The sequence below is a fragment of the Lissotriton vulgaris genome, chromosome 6, assembly GCF_964263255.1.
Source record: "Lissotriton vulgaris chromosome 6, aLisVul1.2, whole genome shotgun sequence".
NCBI lineage: Eukaryota > Metazoa > Chordata > Amphibia > Caudata > Salamandridae > Lissotriton > Lissotriton vulgaris.
The window spans coordinates 1294260468-1294282497 of record NC_141694.1 but is presented as its reverse complement, the minus strand read 5'-3'; the positions used below and the strand labels follow the sequence as shown (position 1 = coordinate 1294282497).

The 22030-nt window shown below is 45.7% G+C and overlaps 1 protein-coding gene across 1 annotated transcript in view; it reads right to left on the bottom strand.

Annotated features, from left to right (window-relative positions):
* ENPP1 (ectonucleotide pyrophosphatase/phosphodiesterase 1) overlaps positions 1 to 22030 on the bottom strand; it is a 612613-nt gene that overhangs the window by 399291 nt on the left and 191292 nt on the right. The window contains exons 6-7 of the mRNA XM_086927432.1: positions 9276 to 9373; positions 2327 to 2406 (exon numbers count right to left, since the gene is read on the bottom strand). Of these exons, the coding sequence (XP_086783558.1) occupies positions 2327 to 2406; positions 9276 to 9373 (178 nt within the window). The remainder of the gene's footprint in view (positions 1 to 2326; positions 2407 to 9275; positions 9374 to 22030) is intronic.

The window sequence follows — 22030 nt, the reverse complement described above, 5'->3', positions numbered from 1 at the left end:
AGCCGAAATCGGCCGTTACCAACCGGTATTTTGTCACCTACATATGGCCCAAAGTCGTTAAGAGCATCCTGCATCTCAGTGAATTTCTGTGAATGAATTGGAGACCTCCGCCTAGTCTATCTTCCGGGTCACTAAGTAAGATGGAGTAATTAAGAGGAAGTAGAAGGTCTACTACAGCGTGCTCAAATGAGCACTAAGCCACGTTTCAGTGAGGATCAGGATATCAAGATTATGGTCCAGGATTGAGGCTGATATCTCTAGACAGTGTTTGACTGCAGACCGACCATCACTATGTTGATGGAAAACAGTACCAGGGAGGGAAGTACGTTTGAGCAGTACTGAAAAATGGGAGATAGTAAAAGAATAGACGTAAGAGTGCACAGACATGATGTGAGACAGGGAGGGTGGATAAGAGGCGGAGAGAGAGTAATCAAGGGTTATGAAGTGAAAGAAAGAGGAATGAAGAGAAAGATGAGAGAGACAGATTAGGGGATAGACAGCAAGGTTAGAAAACAGGCAAAAAGCAAGGGGAGAAAAAAAAGTGAGCAAATAAGTATACATAATGAAAAGAGAGAAATTAGAAAGATAGAGAAATAGAGACAGAAAGAGAGGAAGAATATAAGGCACGAAAAGCAAAGGTAGGTGAAAGAAAGAAAAGACAAAAAACAAAGAGCAACAGAAAGAATAAACAAAAAGAAAATGAAAGAAGTAAAGAAAAAATATGTAGTAGCAAAAAAAGGAAACAATTAAAAACAAACAAATAAAGAAAGGTACTAATACAGAACTATGGCTGAGTGAGTGAGTGGTGTTCAGTGAGAGCTACCAAATGTGGCTATCACTTACAAAATGTTGTTGGTCTTACCGGTCTGCATTTGGTTTACCAGTGTAGCTCTCAACTCCAGTCTCTGGCAAGCAGAAGCCATGCCCTCTTGGGTAAGCATCGATCTGGAGAGGAGGACAGGCAATAACTAAAGGCCGCACTATACTGGCAGTGACCAAGTGTGATTGACAGGGAGCATATGTCAATATTCTCTCTCAAGAATCTGTGAACGTAAGACAGTATACAACCTAGTTGAATCAAAACATTTACGTTTAGGTATTTCTGTAACATTTAATTATTAGCGGAGCATGGGCTACGAAAACCGACAATATGGATACTGGACCAATAACCAGGAAAATAATTAGCGCAACCATGTATCAAAGTCCTCCTCGAAAACATCCCATCATCCCATCACAGCAGTCAACTGCATGGAGGAGCATACAGCTAACTTGCCCTAGTTCCTGCATCTGGACCCTTGTTCTTAAACTCACCCCTTGCACTTCAATCAATCAACAGAGAGATGGGCAACATCTTTGCTGATGAGAAAGTATTAGTGCTCTCTGCTCATGCATAGGTTTTGTACTATGAAGCCCTCCTTGTCAAGGGCTGGGCCTCCGCTAAGGCGAAGGAGCATCGCCCCACTGCTTTAGGAGCAGTGCAGAGGAAAAATAAAATGTTAATAGCGAAACGTTATTAGCATTTTATTTTCCTGCTCCTAGGTGAAGGAATAGGAGAGCTGCCCAGAGCAGGGGAGGAGTGGTGAGCACACTCAAAGTGCGCATGAATGTTTGACCGGCTGTCTTGGGCCGGCCAAACATTCATGCGGCTGCCTTGGGCCGGCCAAACATTCATGCGCAATTGGCATGTTCCCCAATGGGCTGCATTATACAGCCTGGTGGGGAACAGACACAAGCTTCCTGTCCCTATCTGAGCACCGAACCTCTGCGCTTAAACCAATCACAACACTGCAATGCAGCATTGTGATTCGCTATAGGGAACTTAGGGGAACCAATGACAACGATGCATTGCAGCGTTGTCATTGGCTTAGGGAGCCTGAGTGCTTCCTGCAACGAGAAGAGAAGGCGGCTGGCGACGCAACCAGCAGGTAAGCTTTCTTTATTATTTCTTTATTTTTTATTTTCTACCCCACCTCACCCCGCCCCCTGCCATCATTCCCTACCAGCCACCACTGCTCTGTGTTGCTAATTCCTAGACTTGGGTAAAATCTGCGCAGCATAATTTTACTTCCTTCTTTTAAAGGTATGAAACTGTTCCAGTTTGCCTGATCATTACTGATGAATTGAAGGTAAGCCTCGTATTAAAGGTGTCCTCTGGTTCAACTATTAAGAAAACTGTTGAAACAGAAAAACACCAGTAATATCACAGGAATCACCAGCAAGGACAATCCCAAATTTGCACAATAACTGCAGGCCAGAGAGAAGGACTGCAGAATAAAAGGACGAAATTTCAATGGAAAGCAGAAATGTAAGTATATAAAATGCTTACTGTGACTATGGTGTAGTGATTGGGGAATGTCTTTGATGGGTACACAGGCCTCATGTTTCGTGTGTAGGTTCCACATTTTTCTGGGGGGGGAAGATCTTCAATTAGCAAAAATGAACTTTCATTATTCAAACTCAAGTCACATTGCAGACTAAAATTGATACATAAGCCACTGCATGGCACTATATGTGTTCCCTACCCTTTTGTATCCCTTCCACCATCCACAACATTCCCATATCACTCTTCCATTGCATACATTATACAAAGTTTTGCATGAGTTAAATCAATGGAGCGTATAAAGGCCCCTTATCATGTGACACTTCTTAATTCTGGTGGAGTAAAACAGCAGTTTCTAGCTCCATCAGGTTTATGCAATCTGCAGGGAACAATTCAGAGCTGTTTTCTTCACCCTGATTTTATCAGCCTAAAGCACAAGTTACTACTAGTGTAAGGATATATCTGTAAGAGACATTAGTTAGTGATAGATTCTTTAACTTACCATAGAATATCCCCAGGCGTCTGACTGGATCAGGATAGTTTTGCTAGCAGAACCCTTGTGCGTCAGTAGGTGGCGTTGTGCGGCTCCGCATCCATCGCTGACGTCGAATGCCCCGAGATGACGTCCCAGAGACTACTTAGGTGCCACCCATGCACGCTGACGTCAGTTCTGTACACGACTTTCCGCGCCAGGAACGTAGAGCCATGCAAGAAACTGACCACTGGTGCCATGAAACTAGGGCCCTGAAAGGGATGTCCTTAACCCTAATAAACAGTTTGCAGAACGGGGAGGATGGGTGGGGTGGTAAGGAATCTATCACTAACTAATGCCTCTTACAGATATATCGTTACAGAAGTAATAACTTGTGCATTTGAAAGAGACACGTTATTGATAGATTCCTTACCTTAGAATAGATACCCCAGCAATGCCAATCCCTGTGGTGGGTCTGCGAATAAGATTACACCAGAAAGACTCGGAGAACAGAACGGGCAAAGAAGCCGTCTCTCCAGACTTGACTGTTATGGCAGTAATGCTTGGTAAACGTGTGCAGCGAGGCCCACGTGGCTGCCTGACAATTGTCATGCAAGGAACGCCTCGTCCCAAGGCAGTAGTGGCTGCAGTTGTCCTGGTGGAATGGGCACGCAGCCCCACAGGCAAAGTGATGGTCTGCCCGATGTGGAAGGGCGTGACAACCTTTGTCAAGAAAGAAGGAAGGGTCCTCAGAACCACCTTGTCCGGATGAACAGAAAGGAAAGGAGGCTTAGAAGAAAGAGCCTGGAGCTCACTCACTCTTCTGGCAGAGGTGATAGATACCAGGAAAGCCGTCTTGAGAGTGAGAAGACGCAAAGGACAGTTATGAAGGGGCTCAAAGGGAGCGCACATCAGATATGTCAAGACAAGGTTTAAGTCCCATTGAGGCATGATAAACGGCTCAGGAGGAAACGTGTGCGTAATACCTTTCAGAAAACGGTTAACAACCGGGGACTTAAAAGAGAAGGTTGATCTGGAAGCCGTAAAAAGGCGGAGATGGCTGAAAGATAACCTTTGATAGTGCCCAAAGCAGAGCCCTGCTGGACCAAAGAAAGAAGGAACAGAAGGACTTCAGAAAGAGGGGCAGAAAGGGGATCCACAGACTTTGCTGTGCACCATGCCACAAACGTATTCCACCTGCAGGCATATACCGTTTTTGTGGAGGGCGCCTAGCTGCCAGAATGATTCCTAAAAAGGGGTGGTGATGAACAGAGTGTCTGAATTAAGCATACCACTCTTACCCAGTCCAAAGATCAGGGCTTAATCCATCACCGTTTTTTAGCTCACTGCACCATCCCAGCTCAGAACCTGGCTACATGCAAATTAGTCTGACCCTGGCCCAGTGTATCATGGGAACAGGGCAGACCAAACTACCAAGCCAATTCCTATACTGGGAAGGAAACAAGCTTCCGGGGACCGGTTTCTGGCATTTCAGCCGTCTTCGGCCCGGCTTGCTTGAATCCTGATGGTGCAATGAGCAAGGGACTCACATCTGAGTATACCCTTCCACGCTTATAGTGGACAAAAACGATTCAGAAAAAGGGGTGGTGATGAACAGAGTGTCTGAATTAAGCAGACCACTCTTACCCAGTCCAAAGATCAGGGCTTAATCCATCACCGTTGACCGAATGACATCACAGACTTTGCGAGGAAGATCGAAAGCTGTCAACTGTTGCCGCTCAATCTCCACGCCTGGAGGTGGAGGCTGGGCAGGTTCGGGTGGAGGACCGTACCCTGTTGCTGCGACAGAATATCCTTCCGAAGAGGCAGCCAGATCGAGGAATAATCGCCATCTTGAGTAGCTCGGGATACCAGTAACTTCGTGGCCAGTCCGGAGCCACCAGAATGACTTGGGCCTGGTCGCGCCTAATTTTCAGCTCTCTGGGCAGAAGTGGTATAGGCGGAAAGGCGCACAATAGACCGAAACTCCACTTGCGATGAAAAGCGTTGCCGAGCAAGTGCCGCCTTGGAAATTCCAACGCGTAGAATTGATGACATTGCGCGTTCTCTTCGGTGGCGAATAGATCTAACCAAGGCTCTCCCCACTGCTGAACGAGATGACATTTGTGATCCATCATGCACCGGCAGCTGAAATTATCCGTCCTGGCGTTCAAAGAACCCACCAGGTGTTGAAACAACAAGGTAATGCCTTGATGTTCCAGCCATGCCAGGAGGCGCAGAGCCTCCTGACATAGGGTCCAGGACCCCACCCCACCCTATTTGTTGCAATACCACATGGCGGTGGTGTTGTCCGTGAATACCTGCACCACACTTCCCCGGACAGAGGGAAGGAATGCCTTCAGTGCAAGTCGGATCGCCCGAAGCTCCAAAAGATTGATATGGAGCGGGGACTCCGCCGGAGACCAGAGGCCTCTGATCTCCGCCTCTCCCAAGTGGCTTCCCCATCCCAGGAGGGACGCATCCGTCACCACTGTGTTCTCCTGTTGGGGAAGGGCGAGGGATCTGCCATTGACCCAATCCCGATTCGTGAGCCACCACTGCAATTGACGTGCAGTGCCCTCCGAGATCTGGACGTGATCGGACAGGTTGCCCTGATGCTGTGCCCACTTGAACTTCAGGTCCCACTGCAGAGCCTGCATATGCAATCTTGCATGTTGCGCTAGCAAGATGCAGGAGGCCATCAGGCCCAGGAGCCGGAGGGTCATCCTGACCGACACCAGGGATAGAGGCTGAAAGATTGGAATCATAGCCTGAATTTCCTGGACACGCTGCTCGGGAGGATAAACCCGAAACTGCGTTGAATCCAGAACTGCTCCGATGAAGGGGAGCTTCTGAGAAGGACTCAGGTGCGACTTCGGCACGTTGATGGAAAACCCCAGCAAATGCAGGAGGTCGGCTGTAGTCTGGAGGTGGGTGACAAATGCCTGGGGCGAGCCCGCCTTTAACAACCAGTCGAGGTAGTCGATGACTGACACTGCGCAGGTGAGCTGCGACCACCGCCATCACTTTCGTGAACACCCAAGGGGCGCTGGTAAGGCTGAAGGGGAGCACGGCAAAGTGAAAATGCTCCTGGCCTACTGTGAACCGCAGGAAACGCCGGTGGGCCGGCAGGACGGGGATGTGGAAATATGCATCCTGCAAGTCCAACGCTACAATCCAGGGCCGAGGGCAGCCAAGACCTGAGCCAGAGTCAACATCTTGAACTTCTCCTTCCGGAGGAAGAGATTGACGTTCCTGAGGTCCAAGATGGGTGCAAGCCCCTCTTGTCCTTCTTGGGGACCAGAAAGTATTGAGAATAACAACCATACCCTACTTCTGGTCCAGGAACACGCTCGATGGCGCCCTTGGCCAAGAGAGCCATAACTTCCTGCTGGAGAAGCACAAAGTGATCCCCCGACATGCAGTGGAACTGAGGTGGCATGGCCGGGGGGGTAGACTCGAAGGGGAGGGAGTAGCCCGTCCGGACGAGTTGCAGCACCCACTTGTAGGAAGTGACAGAACGCCAATAGGGAAGGTGATGCCGAATCCTGCCCACCCCCACAGGCATGGGGTGCTACCCGCAGCTCAGACTAGGAAGGCTTCGAGGCTGACGTGGACTGACTCTCATGCCGGCTCCCGGAGCCACCACGGCAGCCTCCGTGCCCACGGCCACGCTCAGTTTGGTTCAGCGCAGGCTTTTGACTGAACGAGCGGGCAGGGGCGCCCCTTCCATGGCCATGAAAGGAATGAAAAGTAGACGTGGCCAGGCGCGTGGCAAAAAGGCCCAAGGACTTGGCTGTAGCTCGAGAGTCCTTAAAACGCGCAAGCGCACTGTCGGCCTTATCCCCAAACAGGCGAGTGCCATCAAAGGGCAAGTCCATGAGCGAGCTCTGGACATCTGGGGAGAACCCGGTAGATCTCAACCAGGTGTGGCGACGGAGCGCCACAGTTCTGGAAGCTGCCCTACCGAAGGAGTCTGCGGTGTCCAAGCCACAATGAATGGTGAATTCAGACGCGTCCTTACCCTCGGCCACAGCCTGAGACAGCACAGCCTGGACCTCTTGCGGCCACTGAGGTAACACCTGAGCAACGGTATCCCACACTGCGTGAGAGTAACGGCCGAACAGACATGCAGTGTTCACCGACCGCAGCCCTAAGCTGGCCGAAGAGAACAACCGTTTGACGAACTGCTCCAGCTTCTTGGGGTCCTTATCCGACGGATACATGGGAAAGGCACTCTGGGACATCGAAGCTTGAATGACCAAACTCTCGGGCATAGGGTGAGTGGACAGAAAGGCAGGGTTCTTATCCACAGGGACCCCTGTTGCCGGCCACGACCAAGTGCCCAACAAGACGTCAATGAGGGCGTCAATAAATGGCAGAAGTGACTCCGAGGAAGTGGACACTGACTGGAGCACTTCAGTGAGGAGATTAGTCTTAAGGGCTACCGCAAGGAGATCAAGGTTAAGAACCTTAGCTGCCCGACGGGAAACCACCGTGTACGAGGCACCTTCCTCCATAGTGGACGGGGAGAGGCAAACCCCGGGTCAGAGGAGACGTCGAGGCTGCTGGCCTCTTCCAAGTCGTTCCCCAATCTTGCTCAGAGTCGCACTGATGCTCAAAGGGGGTCCTCGGACCCCTCCCAATCGTCCTCAACCGGCGCCGGCCGGGGCCGAGCTGGAGCTATGTCCCAATTCGGATCCCAGGCGTGGACAAAACCCTCCCGGAACCAGGGCAGAGGCGGAACCAGTGGTATCCACTGCAGCACCGCGGGCGGAGCAGAGGGTGATGTTGGGGTCGGAGCCGGCAGCATCGGACCTCTTCGCGTCATGGCTGGAGCCAATGGCGCGGGATCCTGCAGCGCGGGAGCAGCCGGTGGAGTCGATGGTCCAGCAGGATCCTGACACAGGACCACGGGGCCCAAAGGCGCACCGGCGTGAGTCCAAGGCCTAAACAGGCGGCCCATGGCAGCAAGAAACTCTTGCACCTGTGCGGGAGTCGCCGACGGACCCGGGTAAGGCGGCTAGGCCACGGGCCTCCCAGGCTCCGAAGGAGCCGCAGGGGCTGAACCCCTGTCCCCCTCGTCCACATCCGAGGACCAAAGGGGGCTCGTCGGAGAGCGACAATGCTTCTTCAACTTCTTTTTGTGTCGTCTCATACTCAAATCCGAGGGTGAAGACTTGGAGCCCGAGTGCCATGCTTCAAGCAACTTATGCGCTGCTCCCTCACAGCCTTGAGGGCCATGGTCCGACAGTCCAGACAGGACCGGGAGTCGTGGTCGCGCTCCAGGCAGTAGAGACAGACGTTGTGGGGTTCCGCCACCGACATTATGCGACGGCAGGCCCCACAGGACTTAAAACCAGGTATCCCTACGCACCAGAGAAGACCAACAAGAGAAAAGTCCTAAAAAAGGTAGTCAAAAAGTGACTAAGGTACGTGCTCTAACCGGATCTACGCTTACTGGGGCAGAAAAATTAAGAACTGACATCAGAGCACCTGTAATTCCCATTTAACTCCCTCTCCGCCCCTCCAGAGTTACCGATATTGAAGGCAGCCTTAAAACCACAAGGCTGCCTTCAATATCGGTAACTCTGGGTACAGACTTAGCAGAGCCAAGTCCACACCCCTCAAGTTAAAGGCTATAGTACTTAACTAGTGGAGGCCAGCTTGGATTTCTCCTATTACTCTTAGATATTTTTCATTATCTCAATTATCAGAACATAAAACTAGAAAACTGTCAGGCATAAAGTTTGCAACACAGTCTTAATTTGGATTCTCACTGTTGTGCGGCCTTCTTCTATAAATTATCATAACCAAATGCACCATTGTCAATAATTGACAAATATGGAATTTAACATCAAATAACACATCAGAACTAGTATGGACCCATATCTAGCCAAGGTTAGATGTTTTACGGAGAGCCATGAAACTGCAACTCTCTAGACGAATTTGAATACTTGGATTGGAGCCTTTTTGCAGTCACAAGCCCTGGGATTCACAAAATTACAGGAATCACTGCTTGGTTATCTAATTTCTTCACACATGGGAAACTGGTGTTATTAAGTTAAACCTGTGCCTCTAGTTGGAAACGGGCTGTTTTAAAAAACTTGTTTCCTGTTTTGAAAAGCAAATGCTGTGACGGTGTCTGTTGTGCCTTGCAGCCAATCAAAGAGTGTTGTAAATGGTGACCTAACTAATTAAAATTAATTATGTAGGTCATTTTATGCCACCCTGCGAATGGACAATTTGTGATGTGTACTATTAGGTTATAATGCAACTGCAAATACCAGGTTGGAAATGGAAATGACACATCTGGCCGCAGATGGCCAGATGGTCTTAATGTTGGCCCTTATTTCTAAAGTCATAATAAAGTGCCATTTCTAAATATCTTGATATCACATCAGCCAAAAATGTTTTCTCACAACAAATCATTGCAATTAGTAGCAAGCAAAATATAGTTAGTAGGGATAAAATGGTACTCACGTAATTTGCTAATTACAGGAAGCAATCCGCCCCATTTATGCAAATACTCAGCCCTGAAACCATCCAGTGAGAAGATAAGGACAGGGGGCTTTGTGAACCTAGATGACAAGTCCAAGAGAAACAGAGATTAGAAACATGTAGATCCTCCTTTACAATTATCAGCAGATGTTTTGAATCAAGGAAATAACTTGATTGTATTAGGTCAGTGTCTTTAGACTCATCAGCCAAAGAGTTTCTTGTTGTATAAAAATGTTTATGAAAGAGAAAAACAAGATAGTGAAATATCATAGAAATTGTGCTGGTTTCTTATGCTAGCTGAATCTTGTAGGCCTGAAATGCGTTTCCCTAGAAATGCTTGCTTTAGATTTAATAGCTGAATTTCATGTGTGCAGTAGAATTAGTTTTTTCTCACCTTTTGTGTTGCAGGTAAAAGAAGTGCCTTGTTAGGTAGAATATTGTCTTTGTTTTACTAGTCAGGTAAGGAGAGAAGCAGTTACATCTTATAGCTCGAGTCGATAAAGGAAGGTCGCTGTGCTTCACACAGGAGAAGGCCTGAGAAACAAGGACAAATTGTTGCAAACATAAGAACACCGCTGTCCCATGGAAAACTACCCTTAGGATGGTACCCAGAGTAGATGGCGTGACCTGTAAAGGATCTTGGGAAAGTTACCTACAATATTGTGTTGTTGAGTAGGGAAAGTGACCACTTCTTCCTTCAGAGAGAGAGCATCTTATAACCAGCTCTGTCTCAATAGTTTTATGCTATCTGATCCATCGATGGTGGAGATACTTCTCAGGAATACTCCACAGGCGGACAACTTGTTCACTCCTTTTCCAGTAGATGCTTAAGTAGGGATGTCACCTTAGAGTTAGTGTAGGGATGGATTAATGCTTTATATTCATCAACCCTCGATGCAGGAAAACTTGGACTCGTGCTTCTTCGATCCTCTTCATTTTGCTTCTTGAATTAATTGTTTTACTTATTGGATATGCAGATTTGGCTTTATGCTAATTCCAATGTACTTTTACACTTTCGATTGAGGTTTCTTTATGTTGTTATTTCTGGCATTTGTAATAGATAAACTAACCTTACGTAGTTGTCTGTGGTTACGATCTTGGGAAAGTTACCTACAATATTGTGTTGTTGAGTAGGGAAAGTGACCACTTCTTCCTTCAGAGAGAGAGCATCTTATAACCAGCTCTGTCTCAATAGTTTTATGCTATCTGATCCATCGATGGTGGAGATACTTCTCAGGAATACTCCACAGGCGGACACCTTGTTCACTCCTTTTCCAGTAGATGCTTAAGTAGGGATGTCACCTTAGAGTTAGTGTAGGGATGGATTAATGCTTTATATTCATCAACCCTCGATGCAGGAAAACTTGGACTCGTGCTTCTTCGATCCTCTTCATTTTGCTTCTTGAATTAATTGTTTTACTTATTGGATATGCAGATTTGGCTTTATGCTAATTCCAATGTACTTTTACACTTTCGATTGAGGTTTCTTTATGTTGTTATTTCTGGCATTTGTAATAGATAAACTAACCTTACGTAGTTGTCTGTGGTTACGATGTGTCTAAGGAAATTATTGGTTTAAGTGATTCGCAAAAAGAACACATTTTCTCACCTCTACACTCATATGCTGCTAAAAAGAACTATCAGATTGGGTCCCTAGAATAGCCACAACCAAAAGGTGGACGCATATCATCATGAAAAGTCCCTTTCTCCTGTCTTCCCTTCCTCGCTCCATTTTTTAAATTGTTCAAGATTCTCACCTCTAATGTGGACTTTGGACACAGTCTCCATGAGACCTTGTTTTTTTGCCATTACCATCTAGGGAAGATTGGCTCCAACTGGAGCTTGCAATACTGCTGAGGTTGTTCATATATAGTGCTGCTTGAGAGAGAGTGTCTCAGGCATAGTCTTCTTTATAAGCCAGTATACATGTTTATCTTTCCAAGTTAATGTAATGTGCATTAAAATCACCTCTTATAAGGCTTACTCCTTACTAAATCAGGTACGATTCTGCTACTCAGCAAAAATAGTAGCGACTGGGCATATAAACCACATCTCATGCAGTTCAGAGTCATCCCTTGTCCTTTTCAGAGTACCTTTCAGTAACCGTGAGCACCGAAAATGTAGCTTGATTCAGGTTGTCATGAGGGTGGGTTGACCGGTTTGCTTTTCCCACAGACCCTCACTTCAGTTCAGCCTACAAATCCGACAAGGTCAAATGTACTAAACTAATTTGTGGATGTAAAGTCTGTGATTTACAAAATGACAGGCTTTGCATTTTGTTTAGCAAATTATGGCAAAATAAAATTACTGTAGGTTTGTCATATGAGGTCAGAAGTATCTACCCTTAGGCCTCGTTGAGGACTAGATGAAGGTAACATATAATATGTATACCCATACCATATACAAAAGGTGTGGTTTCTTCTTCAAATAACTGTGTGTGTGTGTGTATAAACCTATATATTGTAAAAATATATACATATGTATGCATATATACATGTTTGTGTGTAGAATATCTATGTGAAAAAATGAAAACAATATTCTATAGAATAATTATGAATGTAATACTTCTATCCTACATAAACCAGCAAATATGTATCTTTTACTCTCCTGTTATCATGGAAGGCGAGCTTGGAACCTCGTGAGAGGTCATTGCTGTACGACATCCCCTAGAGAGGGATATCTCTGACAAGCAAGAGAATATTTAAATGGTCAAAGGAAAGGAACAAATAAGTCCTCTACCAATTCCTCAGTGAGGATAGGCAACTTTGTGCCACCAACACCTGACTGCCAGTGGTCTCATCACTGTCATGAAATCCCTGCATTTTTGTATTTTTTAAAAAAAAGTGTAATTAATATGCCAGAGTAGGCAGCAGTCATTATACATCTCCCCAGATGTAAGAGAATCACCGTTGCACTAAACCCACTGATGTATGCACTGGATCATTTACTCCAAATCCATAGGCAATTAAACATTAATCTCAACAATAAAATATATACACACACTGATTTTGAGCAATTTTTTTTAACCAACATAGATTGAATTCACAGTGAGAAGCCTACAATGAGGCACAATGTCCAAACCTATGAGATGGCTACTGTGAACTCATTAGGTAACTGCATAATAATATATGGGATAAAGTACCCCTGCAGTACATTATATGGACATTGCAGATCACAGAGGAGTTCCATGTCCATACAGAGGAATGAGGCAGAAGGTCAAGTTCCTTTCTATGGTACTGGAACTTCGAAGTGACTTGCGATACCCTCAGATATGGCAGGGGGTACATCATTCCTTATAATACAGGTCACAACATCACATGCCCAACAAACCAATTAAATAATTGGTGAGCAGCTCGTTAATACCAAAGTGAGAGCATATTTGCAAACATGAAGAAAACATAGATTGTCTAGTTAAAAATTAAACAAATCAAAAAGCTGTTCGATATTAGTTTAAAAAAGATATTAGAATCAGTTTAATACAAGTCATTTCTTTAAAAAGGTGCAGTAGATTGGAATGCATAGAAACATGTACAAATATTCTAACTTTTCTAAAATTAACTAAGGAGTGCAAAACATGAATATGTTGCCATAAATATCTAATTTCTGCTCGGCACTATACAGCCATAAATACAGAGCAGTAGGAAGAAAAGCATAGTTTTGTTTTGCTTTAATTATGCTCCGTGAACTGATCTGCCTCTTCCATGGTTGCTGGCGCTTGTAGCATGTATTGTGATGTCAGAACTCAACAGTAGTCATTTATTACAGTTGAGTTTTTATGTAATTTCATTATATTAGGTGACTGGGTGCATCACTAGGCACCAATTATAAATAAATCAGAGACATGTCTTTATACAAGGATTGCAAAAACCCATGTATTCTAATAATAATAAATATTATAATAATAACAATAACAACAACAACATTTATTTTGGTAAAAACACCGTAAAACACTACAGAATAAACCAGCAATTCACAAATTCATTAAACTTCATATTAGCCATCCTGAACGGATCTCAACTTTATGGCTGAGGATATAAAACATTCCACAGCATGCCAAGCTAACTGGGACAACAACATTGGCAAACTTAAGAAGGCCACTCTATAATTAACACATTACTTGCGGAGTAGCACAGTAATTACATATTTCCTAAATGTTGAGCTGTAGAAAACACAAACAACTGCATCGCAGTTTGAACTGACAAATTGTTACAGGAACATGGGTTAAAAGCATCTCTCATCTTGGAGAAGGACACTAAGTGATGGATGATAGCCACTTTGAACCTGATCAGCAGGTTTAGTTTTTCTGACCCGGTTTTTGTTGGCTATAGAGCTCTGGGCACTTTACCACTGCTGATCAGTGCTAAATGGCATATGCTCTCTGTTTAAATTGTGATTCTGAATGGTTATCCGTGGTTGGCATATTTGATTTATTGGCAAGTCCCTAGTAAAATGCACTGAGCGTGCCAGGGCCTATAATCAAGTGGGCTTGCAGCACTGGTTGTGTCACCCACAGGAGTAGCCCTGGATATGAGTCTCAAATCTGCCATTGCAGTGTCTGCGCGGGCAGTTTTAAAATGCCATTTTTTTTATTTAAAAAATGTATAAAGCGCACAGCTACCCAACAGGGTTTCCCAGCACGGAGCAGGACAAGCGAGGTTGAGGTAAGTTGGAAGCAAGGAATTAAAATTGACTATAAAGAAAAGTCTTCAACTTTCTACGAAAGGCCAGGAGAGACCGACAGGTCCTGAGTTCCAACGGAAGGGAATTCCACAATTTAGGGCCCAGGTAAGAGAACGAGCAGTTTTCCATACTGTCCGCTGCACTCTAGGAACTGAGAAAAGAGAAAGGCTGGCCGATCTCAGTTTACGAGTGGGTTGGTGAGGCTTTACAAGGCTTTGTATGTACAAGGGGGCCAAGCCGCGCTGAGCTCGGAACATGTAACAAAGGGCCTTGAACTCAATACGTGTGTGTACCTTGAGCCAGTGAAGTTGATGAAGCAGAGGGGAAAGAGAGGCGTACCGAGGCAACCAAAAAAGCAGGTGGGCTGCCGCATTTTGAATAAGCTGGAGACGGCGGAGGGAGGCCTTGTTCGCACCTAAATACAGTACATTACTATAATCAAGTCAGGATATCACCAAGGCCTGCAAGACGCATCTTTGGGCAGTTGGTGGACTTAGCCAAAGGATTTTCTTTAGCCATTTAAGGACAGCAAAGCAAGCCGAGGTGACTCCAGACACTTGGGCTGCAAGAGAAATCTTACTATCAATGGTAAAACACAAGTTCTTAACCCTTGGGACCGGAGGCGGAAAAGGTCCTACAGACGCAGGCTAATGGCTTGCTCCCCAGAGCTTGGGATTGTTCCCAAATATGAGGACCTCAGTCTTGGAGCAATTCAGCTTTAAATGCAAAAACAACAGTTGATGGACAGAATTCAGAATGTCATACATTTACCCCAGTACAGAGATCTGGGCCTAAATCCATTGTGTTCTCCACACCACCTCAGTTCAGACATGGCCATATGCAAATCAGCCTGGACCCTATGCCTCATGGGAACAGTCCAGCCCGAACTGCCAAGCCATGTCTTCCCTGGACCGGAATCAAGCATTCTAGGACCGGTTTCTGGCTATCAGCCGTCATCAGCCAGGATAGCTGGACTCCAGTGGTGTGGAGAGCATGGGACTCACGTCTGAGCATACCCTTCCCACTCGGGGTGACAAATGCAAAAACAACAGTTGATGGACAGAATGCAGAATAATGTCATACATTCACCCCAGTACAGAGATCTGGGCCTAAATCCATCATATGTTTTGCACTCCACACCACCCCAGTTCAGACATGGCCATATGCAAATCAGCCTTGACCCTGTGCCTCATGGGAACAGTCCAGACCGAACTGCCAAGCCAAGTCTTCCCTGGACCGGAATCAAGCATCCTAGGACCGGTTTCTGGTTATCAGCCGTCATCAGCCAGGCTTGCTTGAATCCTGATGGTGCAATGAGCAAGGGACTCACGTCTGAGTATACCCTTCCACGCTTATGGTGGACAAAATAATTAAACAACAGGGGGTGGTGATGGACAGAGTTTCTGAATTAAGTAGAATACTCTCACCCAGTCAAGAGATCAGGGCTTAATCCAACACCGTTTTTTAGCTCACTGCACCATCCCAGCTCAGAACCTGGCTATATGCAAATTAGTCTGTCCCTGGCCCAGTGTATCATGGGAACAGGGCAAACCAAACTACCAAGCCAATTCTTTCACTGGGAAGGAAACAAGCTACCGGGGACCGGTTTCTGGCATTTCAGCCGTCTTCGGCCCGGCTTGCTTGAATCCTGATGGTGCAATGAGCAAGGGACTCACGTCTGAGTATACCCTTCCACGCTTATGGTGGACAAAATAATTAAACAACAGGGGGTGGTGATGGACAGAGTTTCTGAATTAAGCAGAATACTCTCATATACTCAGACGTGAGTCCCTTGCTCATTGCACCATCAGGATTCAAGCAAGCCGGGCCGAAGACGGCTGAAATGCCAGAAACCGGTCCCCGGAAGCTTGTTTCCTTCCCAGTGAAAGAATTGGCTTGGTAGTTTGGTTTGCCCTGTTCCCATGATGCACTGGGCCAGGGACAGACTAATTTGCATATAGCCAGGTTCTGAGCTGGGATGGTGCAGTGAGCTAAAAAACGGTGTTGGATTAAGCCCTGATCTCTTGACTGGGTGAGAGTATTCTGCTTAATTCAGAAACTCTGTCCATCACCACCCCCTGTTTAACTGTTAGAAAGTGGACATTATCTTGCTTTACCATTCTGTGTGCCTCTACCTGTTTGTGTATTCACCGTCTGGTTTTGGAGTGACATGAGCTGGGGATGTGCATTCACTCTAAACATTCACATAAGGGGTTGAGGTATGTACTGCTTTTCCTGAGTGACTCATAGCCAGGCTGAATAGACCTTTCTGCATTCAGAGATGTGTGAGGGGTTTTCACTAGCACCTGAATAGGCTGTTTCGCCTTTCCACGATGATGTCTCCACCCCCTGTGGTCAAGCTGGACCAGGGAAGATAGAACTGGTTTCTACTGAGCTCAGGGACTCTGAAACTAAAACTTCAATGAGAAATTGGGGTATAAGTATTGAACATAAAGCCTCAGGACTTTAGATTTCTTCTGGAAACAAGAGCATCTTGCCAATAAGAAGAGCTGTGTAAAGAGCAGTACCCTTTCTGTGTGTGATTGGTGGATTGGCCTGCAGCTGCTGGTTCTATCTGTGGGCAGAGGAAAAGGACTGACTCTTTTGGCTCTGCTGTGGTATCCTGCTAGAAAATATCTCCAAGGGCTTGTGTGTGCTTGCCTTCTGTTGAAAGTCTCGACAAAAGACTTCACCAGATCCTTGCTGGATCTTAAAGGAACCTGCCTAGAAGGAGAGCTGAGTGATGAGCGCTGCCCCTGCTGCGTTTGGGGTGTGTCAGTCTGCAGTTGCTTCTCTTGTCTGGAGCAGGAGAAGGACTGGACGGTTCTTATAACTCTTTCCAAAGTAAGTGTGTGGAAAGTCCTGCTTTGTTTTTGGCCCTACAGAAGAAATGCGTGTTAGCACTTAGTTTTCTGCTGTGTCAGCGGAGGCCAAAAGAACAGTGCATTGTGGGCATTGCAAACAAGCTGTGACTGATCAAGAAAAAAGAAACCACAACTGGGTTCCCCTGCAATTCCGGTTGACTGCCACAAGTGTGGTCTGTGCTTGGAAGGAGCTGAAAAGAAAGCCTTGAAGGGCATCCCCGGGTTGCCGAAGCCACCCGCTGTGCAGGGCTGAAGAGGGAGCCCAGCCTGGCCCTGCCTTCCCCAGCTCTGATCAAGACGGAAGCATCACCGACACGCCCACCATGAGAGACTGTAGCCACATACCCGACCTGAAGCACCGCGGCGAGCTGTGAGCGGTGTGGGTGCCCATCCCAGTTGCCTTTGCAACCACAGCATGCTGGTGTGCACATATCAGCTGCTATGGGGCCTGCGGGCTGGACGACAAAACACCGGCAATACAAGAGAGCATGGCGTTACTGTGGCCGCTCCACCGTATGGATGCAGGCAGCTGCCTTGTGCTGTTCGAGGTAGGGAGACCCAGCAAGGTCTCGTCATTTCTTTGGGGCGTTCTAGGTGAAGAATCAGTACTGTGCGTTCTCGGGCTGCTGCACATTACACACGGGGACCCAGTGAGGTCTTCCCATTGATTTTACCTCTGGGGCATTCTTTGCTGAGGATTGAGGGGATCGTCCTCAATTGAGGATCCCCTGTTTTGTAGATTGAGGTTTCTGGTGACATGTGAGTTACCAGATTACCTGTAGTGGGTGCCCAGGAGCTCATGAGCCCTACAGTTGGCCCAAAATAACTGTATATCATGTAAGAGTTGCGCAGAAGTGCTGTGGCTTCGTGTTTAGGGTGCAAATTGGTGATTCATGCGTTTTCTTTTCTCCTAACCTGATTTGAATTTTAGTCCCTCATTTATGATGTATGTTGTATTCCTACCTTATACAGACAGGATAAAGAGTATCATTTCAGGAACTGCATATAATGTACAGTGAGGGTGTTGTTATGACCTATGCAACTTATAAGTCTACTTTAACCCTTTTGCTGCGGCGGCTCTTCCGCTGCAGTGCTAAGGGGCAGGGCGCGCGGCGCTCCGACGCTGGTGACGGAACCACTCCGTCACGCCCCTCGGGTGAGCTGTGCTTGAGACGGAATGGTTCCGTTACGGCCCGCCCGCTCAATAGAACGCGCCGCCCAGGCGCGAAATCAGCACCACGCAGGCGCGGCGAGTGGGCCGTGACGGGACCGTTCCGTCACCAGCACAGCCCACCAGAGGGGCATGGCGGAGCGGTTCCGTCACCAGCGTGGGAGGGGTTAATGCACCACCGTTGATGTTATGACAATTGCCTAGTTGGCAAAGTAGTTTACGGTTTAAGTTATAGTGATCTATATGTTTATATAAAATATAAGAGATATTTTTATATTACCTGGTGTGGAGTCTCTTTTGTGGTGTATCTATTGTGTCTCTGGTGTGTGTGTGTGTGTGCTGTGAAAATGCTTTACACATTTGTCTCTGGGATAAGCCTGACTGCCCTGCCAAGCTATCAAGGGGGTAAGCAGGGGTTATCTTTGGTCTGTAACTCCTTTAACCTGACTAGAATGGTGGGTTCTGCCAGGCTTAGGGGCAAACCCTAGCCACCAGAAACTCCACCTCTAACAGGGACTTATCCAATAACAGTCTTAAGGATCCCAATTGACCCGATAGATGATTTCTCAAACAGTATTGTCCCAAAGCGTTTGTCTCCATTTCAATAACACACTTTTGACCTAAACTCTATCCAGCTTGGAGAGATTCTGCGATGTATCATAAGACTTAAGTCAATGTAATTCGTGGAATGTCAATTTGATACATTTATCCAAAGAAATGTATGGTTTGAGTCAGTATTCAGGAAAATCATAATGATCTCCTGGTTCAAACTGTAAGTTCATATGAGATACGAGGATACTTTAATTTTCTCCTCCAGATAGCCTAACTCATGACAAATGAAACGTAATGTGCTGTGGTGTCGTCTTAGTAGATAATGGCAAAATCTGTCTTCTACTTGCAAGCTAACAATGTGAATGGTGCCCCAAACACAAGCTTCTTAAAGTTAACAGTAGCAACATTTATTGTACTATGCATATTTCCTTACATATATAGGATTGTTCGCTACATGGGATGCAAAATTATAAAATTGCCCCCATTGACTGCATGCATTAAAGATTTCTAGAATAAATTAAATTGCTTCTCCTGTGACCGTTCTGAAATGGAACCCATAAATATGGAAAATTCATTACTTGTTACAAACTTTAGATTTAATGGTGAAATCTCATGGATTTGGGCCATTGTTATAATGAAGGTTTGAACACATTAGTGTCTATCTTTAAGTCATCCATGAAAGAAACAACCATTAATCAAATGATTAATGGTTCTAGTTAAATAAACTGCACTGTTAGTGTAAAGTAAGACAGGGATACATTTTAAATCCAAACTAGGGCTGTCCTTCTTGTGCCCTCTTAAGCATTTATCAAGTTGATTAGTGCAAAGGCTGAAAAAGAGCTAGGGCAGTACACAGCCAAGTCAAACTCCACTAGTTAAATCGAAGCTATCTGGGCATTTGTCCATGGGGCCATATCTCACATTAGCACGTGGGTTGAAATGCAGCTGTTTCAAGAAATTTAGGCACATAGATTTTAGTTTGTACCAAAGTTTAGTCCTGTTCACTTGATGAAACGCTGGACTAAGATCCGTAAAGGACAGATGTAAGTTAGAACAATTGCCTTTTTGTACAGATGAAACCCAAATGCAATGTACTCATCAGTGAATTTTACAAAATTAACAGAAAGATAGGAAATCAACATGCATAGGTAACACCAAATATCCCTCTACAGCTGGATGGACAAATGCGGCCACACTGCCTTCAGACCCTACACAATTCTACATAGCTCCCTATATGACAATAAAAAAGGAATCAGAATAAACTGGGTGCACAGCATAGAGCAGAAACATTTTATGGAAAGTAGGCAGTTGCTAAGAGCCCTAACCTTTCAAGGGGCACCCTGAGAAAGTAAACTTTGTCTATGTGACCACTGCCTATTCAATTTCTACATCTAAACCCATCTCTCTCTATGACTTCCTATATGACTGTCTCCCTCTACCCAGTGTCATTGTAAGAATGTTTTGCTCCCCGGCAACACATATTTCAACTGTTTCTGTGTGAGTCTGATTCTGAAAGTTTATACACTTAGCATTGTTTGAAATCAGGCTTGCTTGAATTAGCATAACTGGGCAAAAAAATGAAAATATTTTCTTTACAGATGGCCCTAAAATAAGTCTTACATGGGCTCTCAAAAAATACTTAAAACACCTCAGATATCTTCTCAGTCCAGAAATACCTGATCATCAAACCTTATCTAGAATGTGGAACTAAACTTCTTGAGACAAATCTCCCTTTTGATTGTCCAAGCTAAGATAACTTTTTCATGCTGAATGGATTCCCTTGAACATGTTAAGACTGGCCACTCAAAAGAGGCATGTTGGCAATGTTCTGGACAATGTTCAAGAATATTCAACTAATTCCCGGGTACCTATTCCACTTAGACCATTAGTCATGTCTTTCTTTCTTTGCCTACTGTGAAGAAAGTACATAAGTGTTGATGGCCAGTTTCTTCAAAATAAGTATTTTCCTTTAAAAAAGTAGAATACATTATTAAACTGTTTGTGGTGGGCCTGTGTGTTCTTAGGGAGATGCAGTAGCAATGTAAGATGGAACTTATCCAGCCCAATATTATGCATTAACTCTGTGTTGTTTTTCTTGCACTGTGGGTACATTAACAATGAACAGGTACGCAGCCCTGAGTGATCCCCAGTCACTGACATTTTCAAGCATACAACATATCACCCTTTTGGTTTTCCTCAGCATGATGCCCAGACGGGGCTCCTACTCACTGTGCCACAGGACTGAAGTTGCACCTCACCGATGTGGCTCAAAAAATCTGAAACCAGTCTGTGATTGCTTGTGTTCCTATTCAGTAGAAGCCTGGCAGTTCAGGATGAACAGTTCTTGCAGGTGATTGTCCCAGTCTGAGTTACATAAGATTGGACCCCGTCTGGAATGGCATGATGGGCAAAAAATCATGGTTTGGCATAGGCAGGTCGAGCCACGGTTAGTGGCTGGGATTTATGCAAGAAATCCATCAATAACAATTTTCGTTTTTCTCAGTTTGATATTTTAAGTCTGACAGTTATACCCAAACATGTGGTCTGTCATCCCTGAGCTCCAAGGCTCAACCTGTAACCTATTCATTAGGTCCAACAAGGTAAATACTCATCTGGGGATGCTTGTGATGCTGTTCTGAGGTAACCGAACCTGGCAAATAAGACTGGTTTGTTCCAACTGGAGCAAGACAAGGCAAATTTGCTTACATTTAGTCCCCATTTGTTGGAGCATTGCGGCCAAACAAATGATAGATTGGGAGGAGCACCAGACCAGCCCAGTGGCAGAGACTTCTGCAAGCACTTCATCCATGATCCGCTTTACGTTTTGTACAGTATGATACCCAAAAAGTATGCCCAGTCGCCAGTTTGGTGATCGCTGTGCCACATGGCGTAAACTGCATTACTTTGATGTGGCTCACAATGGTCCATATAGGTCTGGGGTTCCTTTTGCTTTCATTTAGAGATGACCTGGCCTCTCAGTGTGGGTCATACTGCTTCTAAGAGAAAAGGACCAAGACTACTTTTGCATATGGTGGGATCATGTCTGTAGTGGTAAAGTGAGGAGAAACCAATGGACTGAAAATCAGCATGAAGACGTGCCTGTGGCTAAGATTTTTGCGGGCATTCGTCTATTGTCTTACTTTTATTCCCCTCAGTGTGACACCCTAGATTTATCTGTGGACAAAATACACCACTAATCAGAAAGGAATATCCCACACCATGTCAGGGGGGGCAGGATAAGAAATCTCTCTTGGCAATCACCACTTTGGGAGCACATGGAGAGCAGGTCACAGCTCAGTCATATTTGCAGGCAGGTCTGGACATAATCTTCCATGATTGGTGGCAGCTCCAGGTTCAAATTCCCTCCGCCCCCCCCAAAAAAGTCCTCCAACTAGTCATTCAGGTTTTGCAACAGTTCCGGTATTTCGATCTATAAACTTTCCCGTAAGTCTTTGTTCAGGATGGCATTA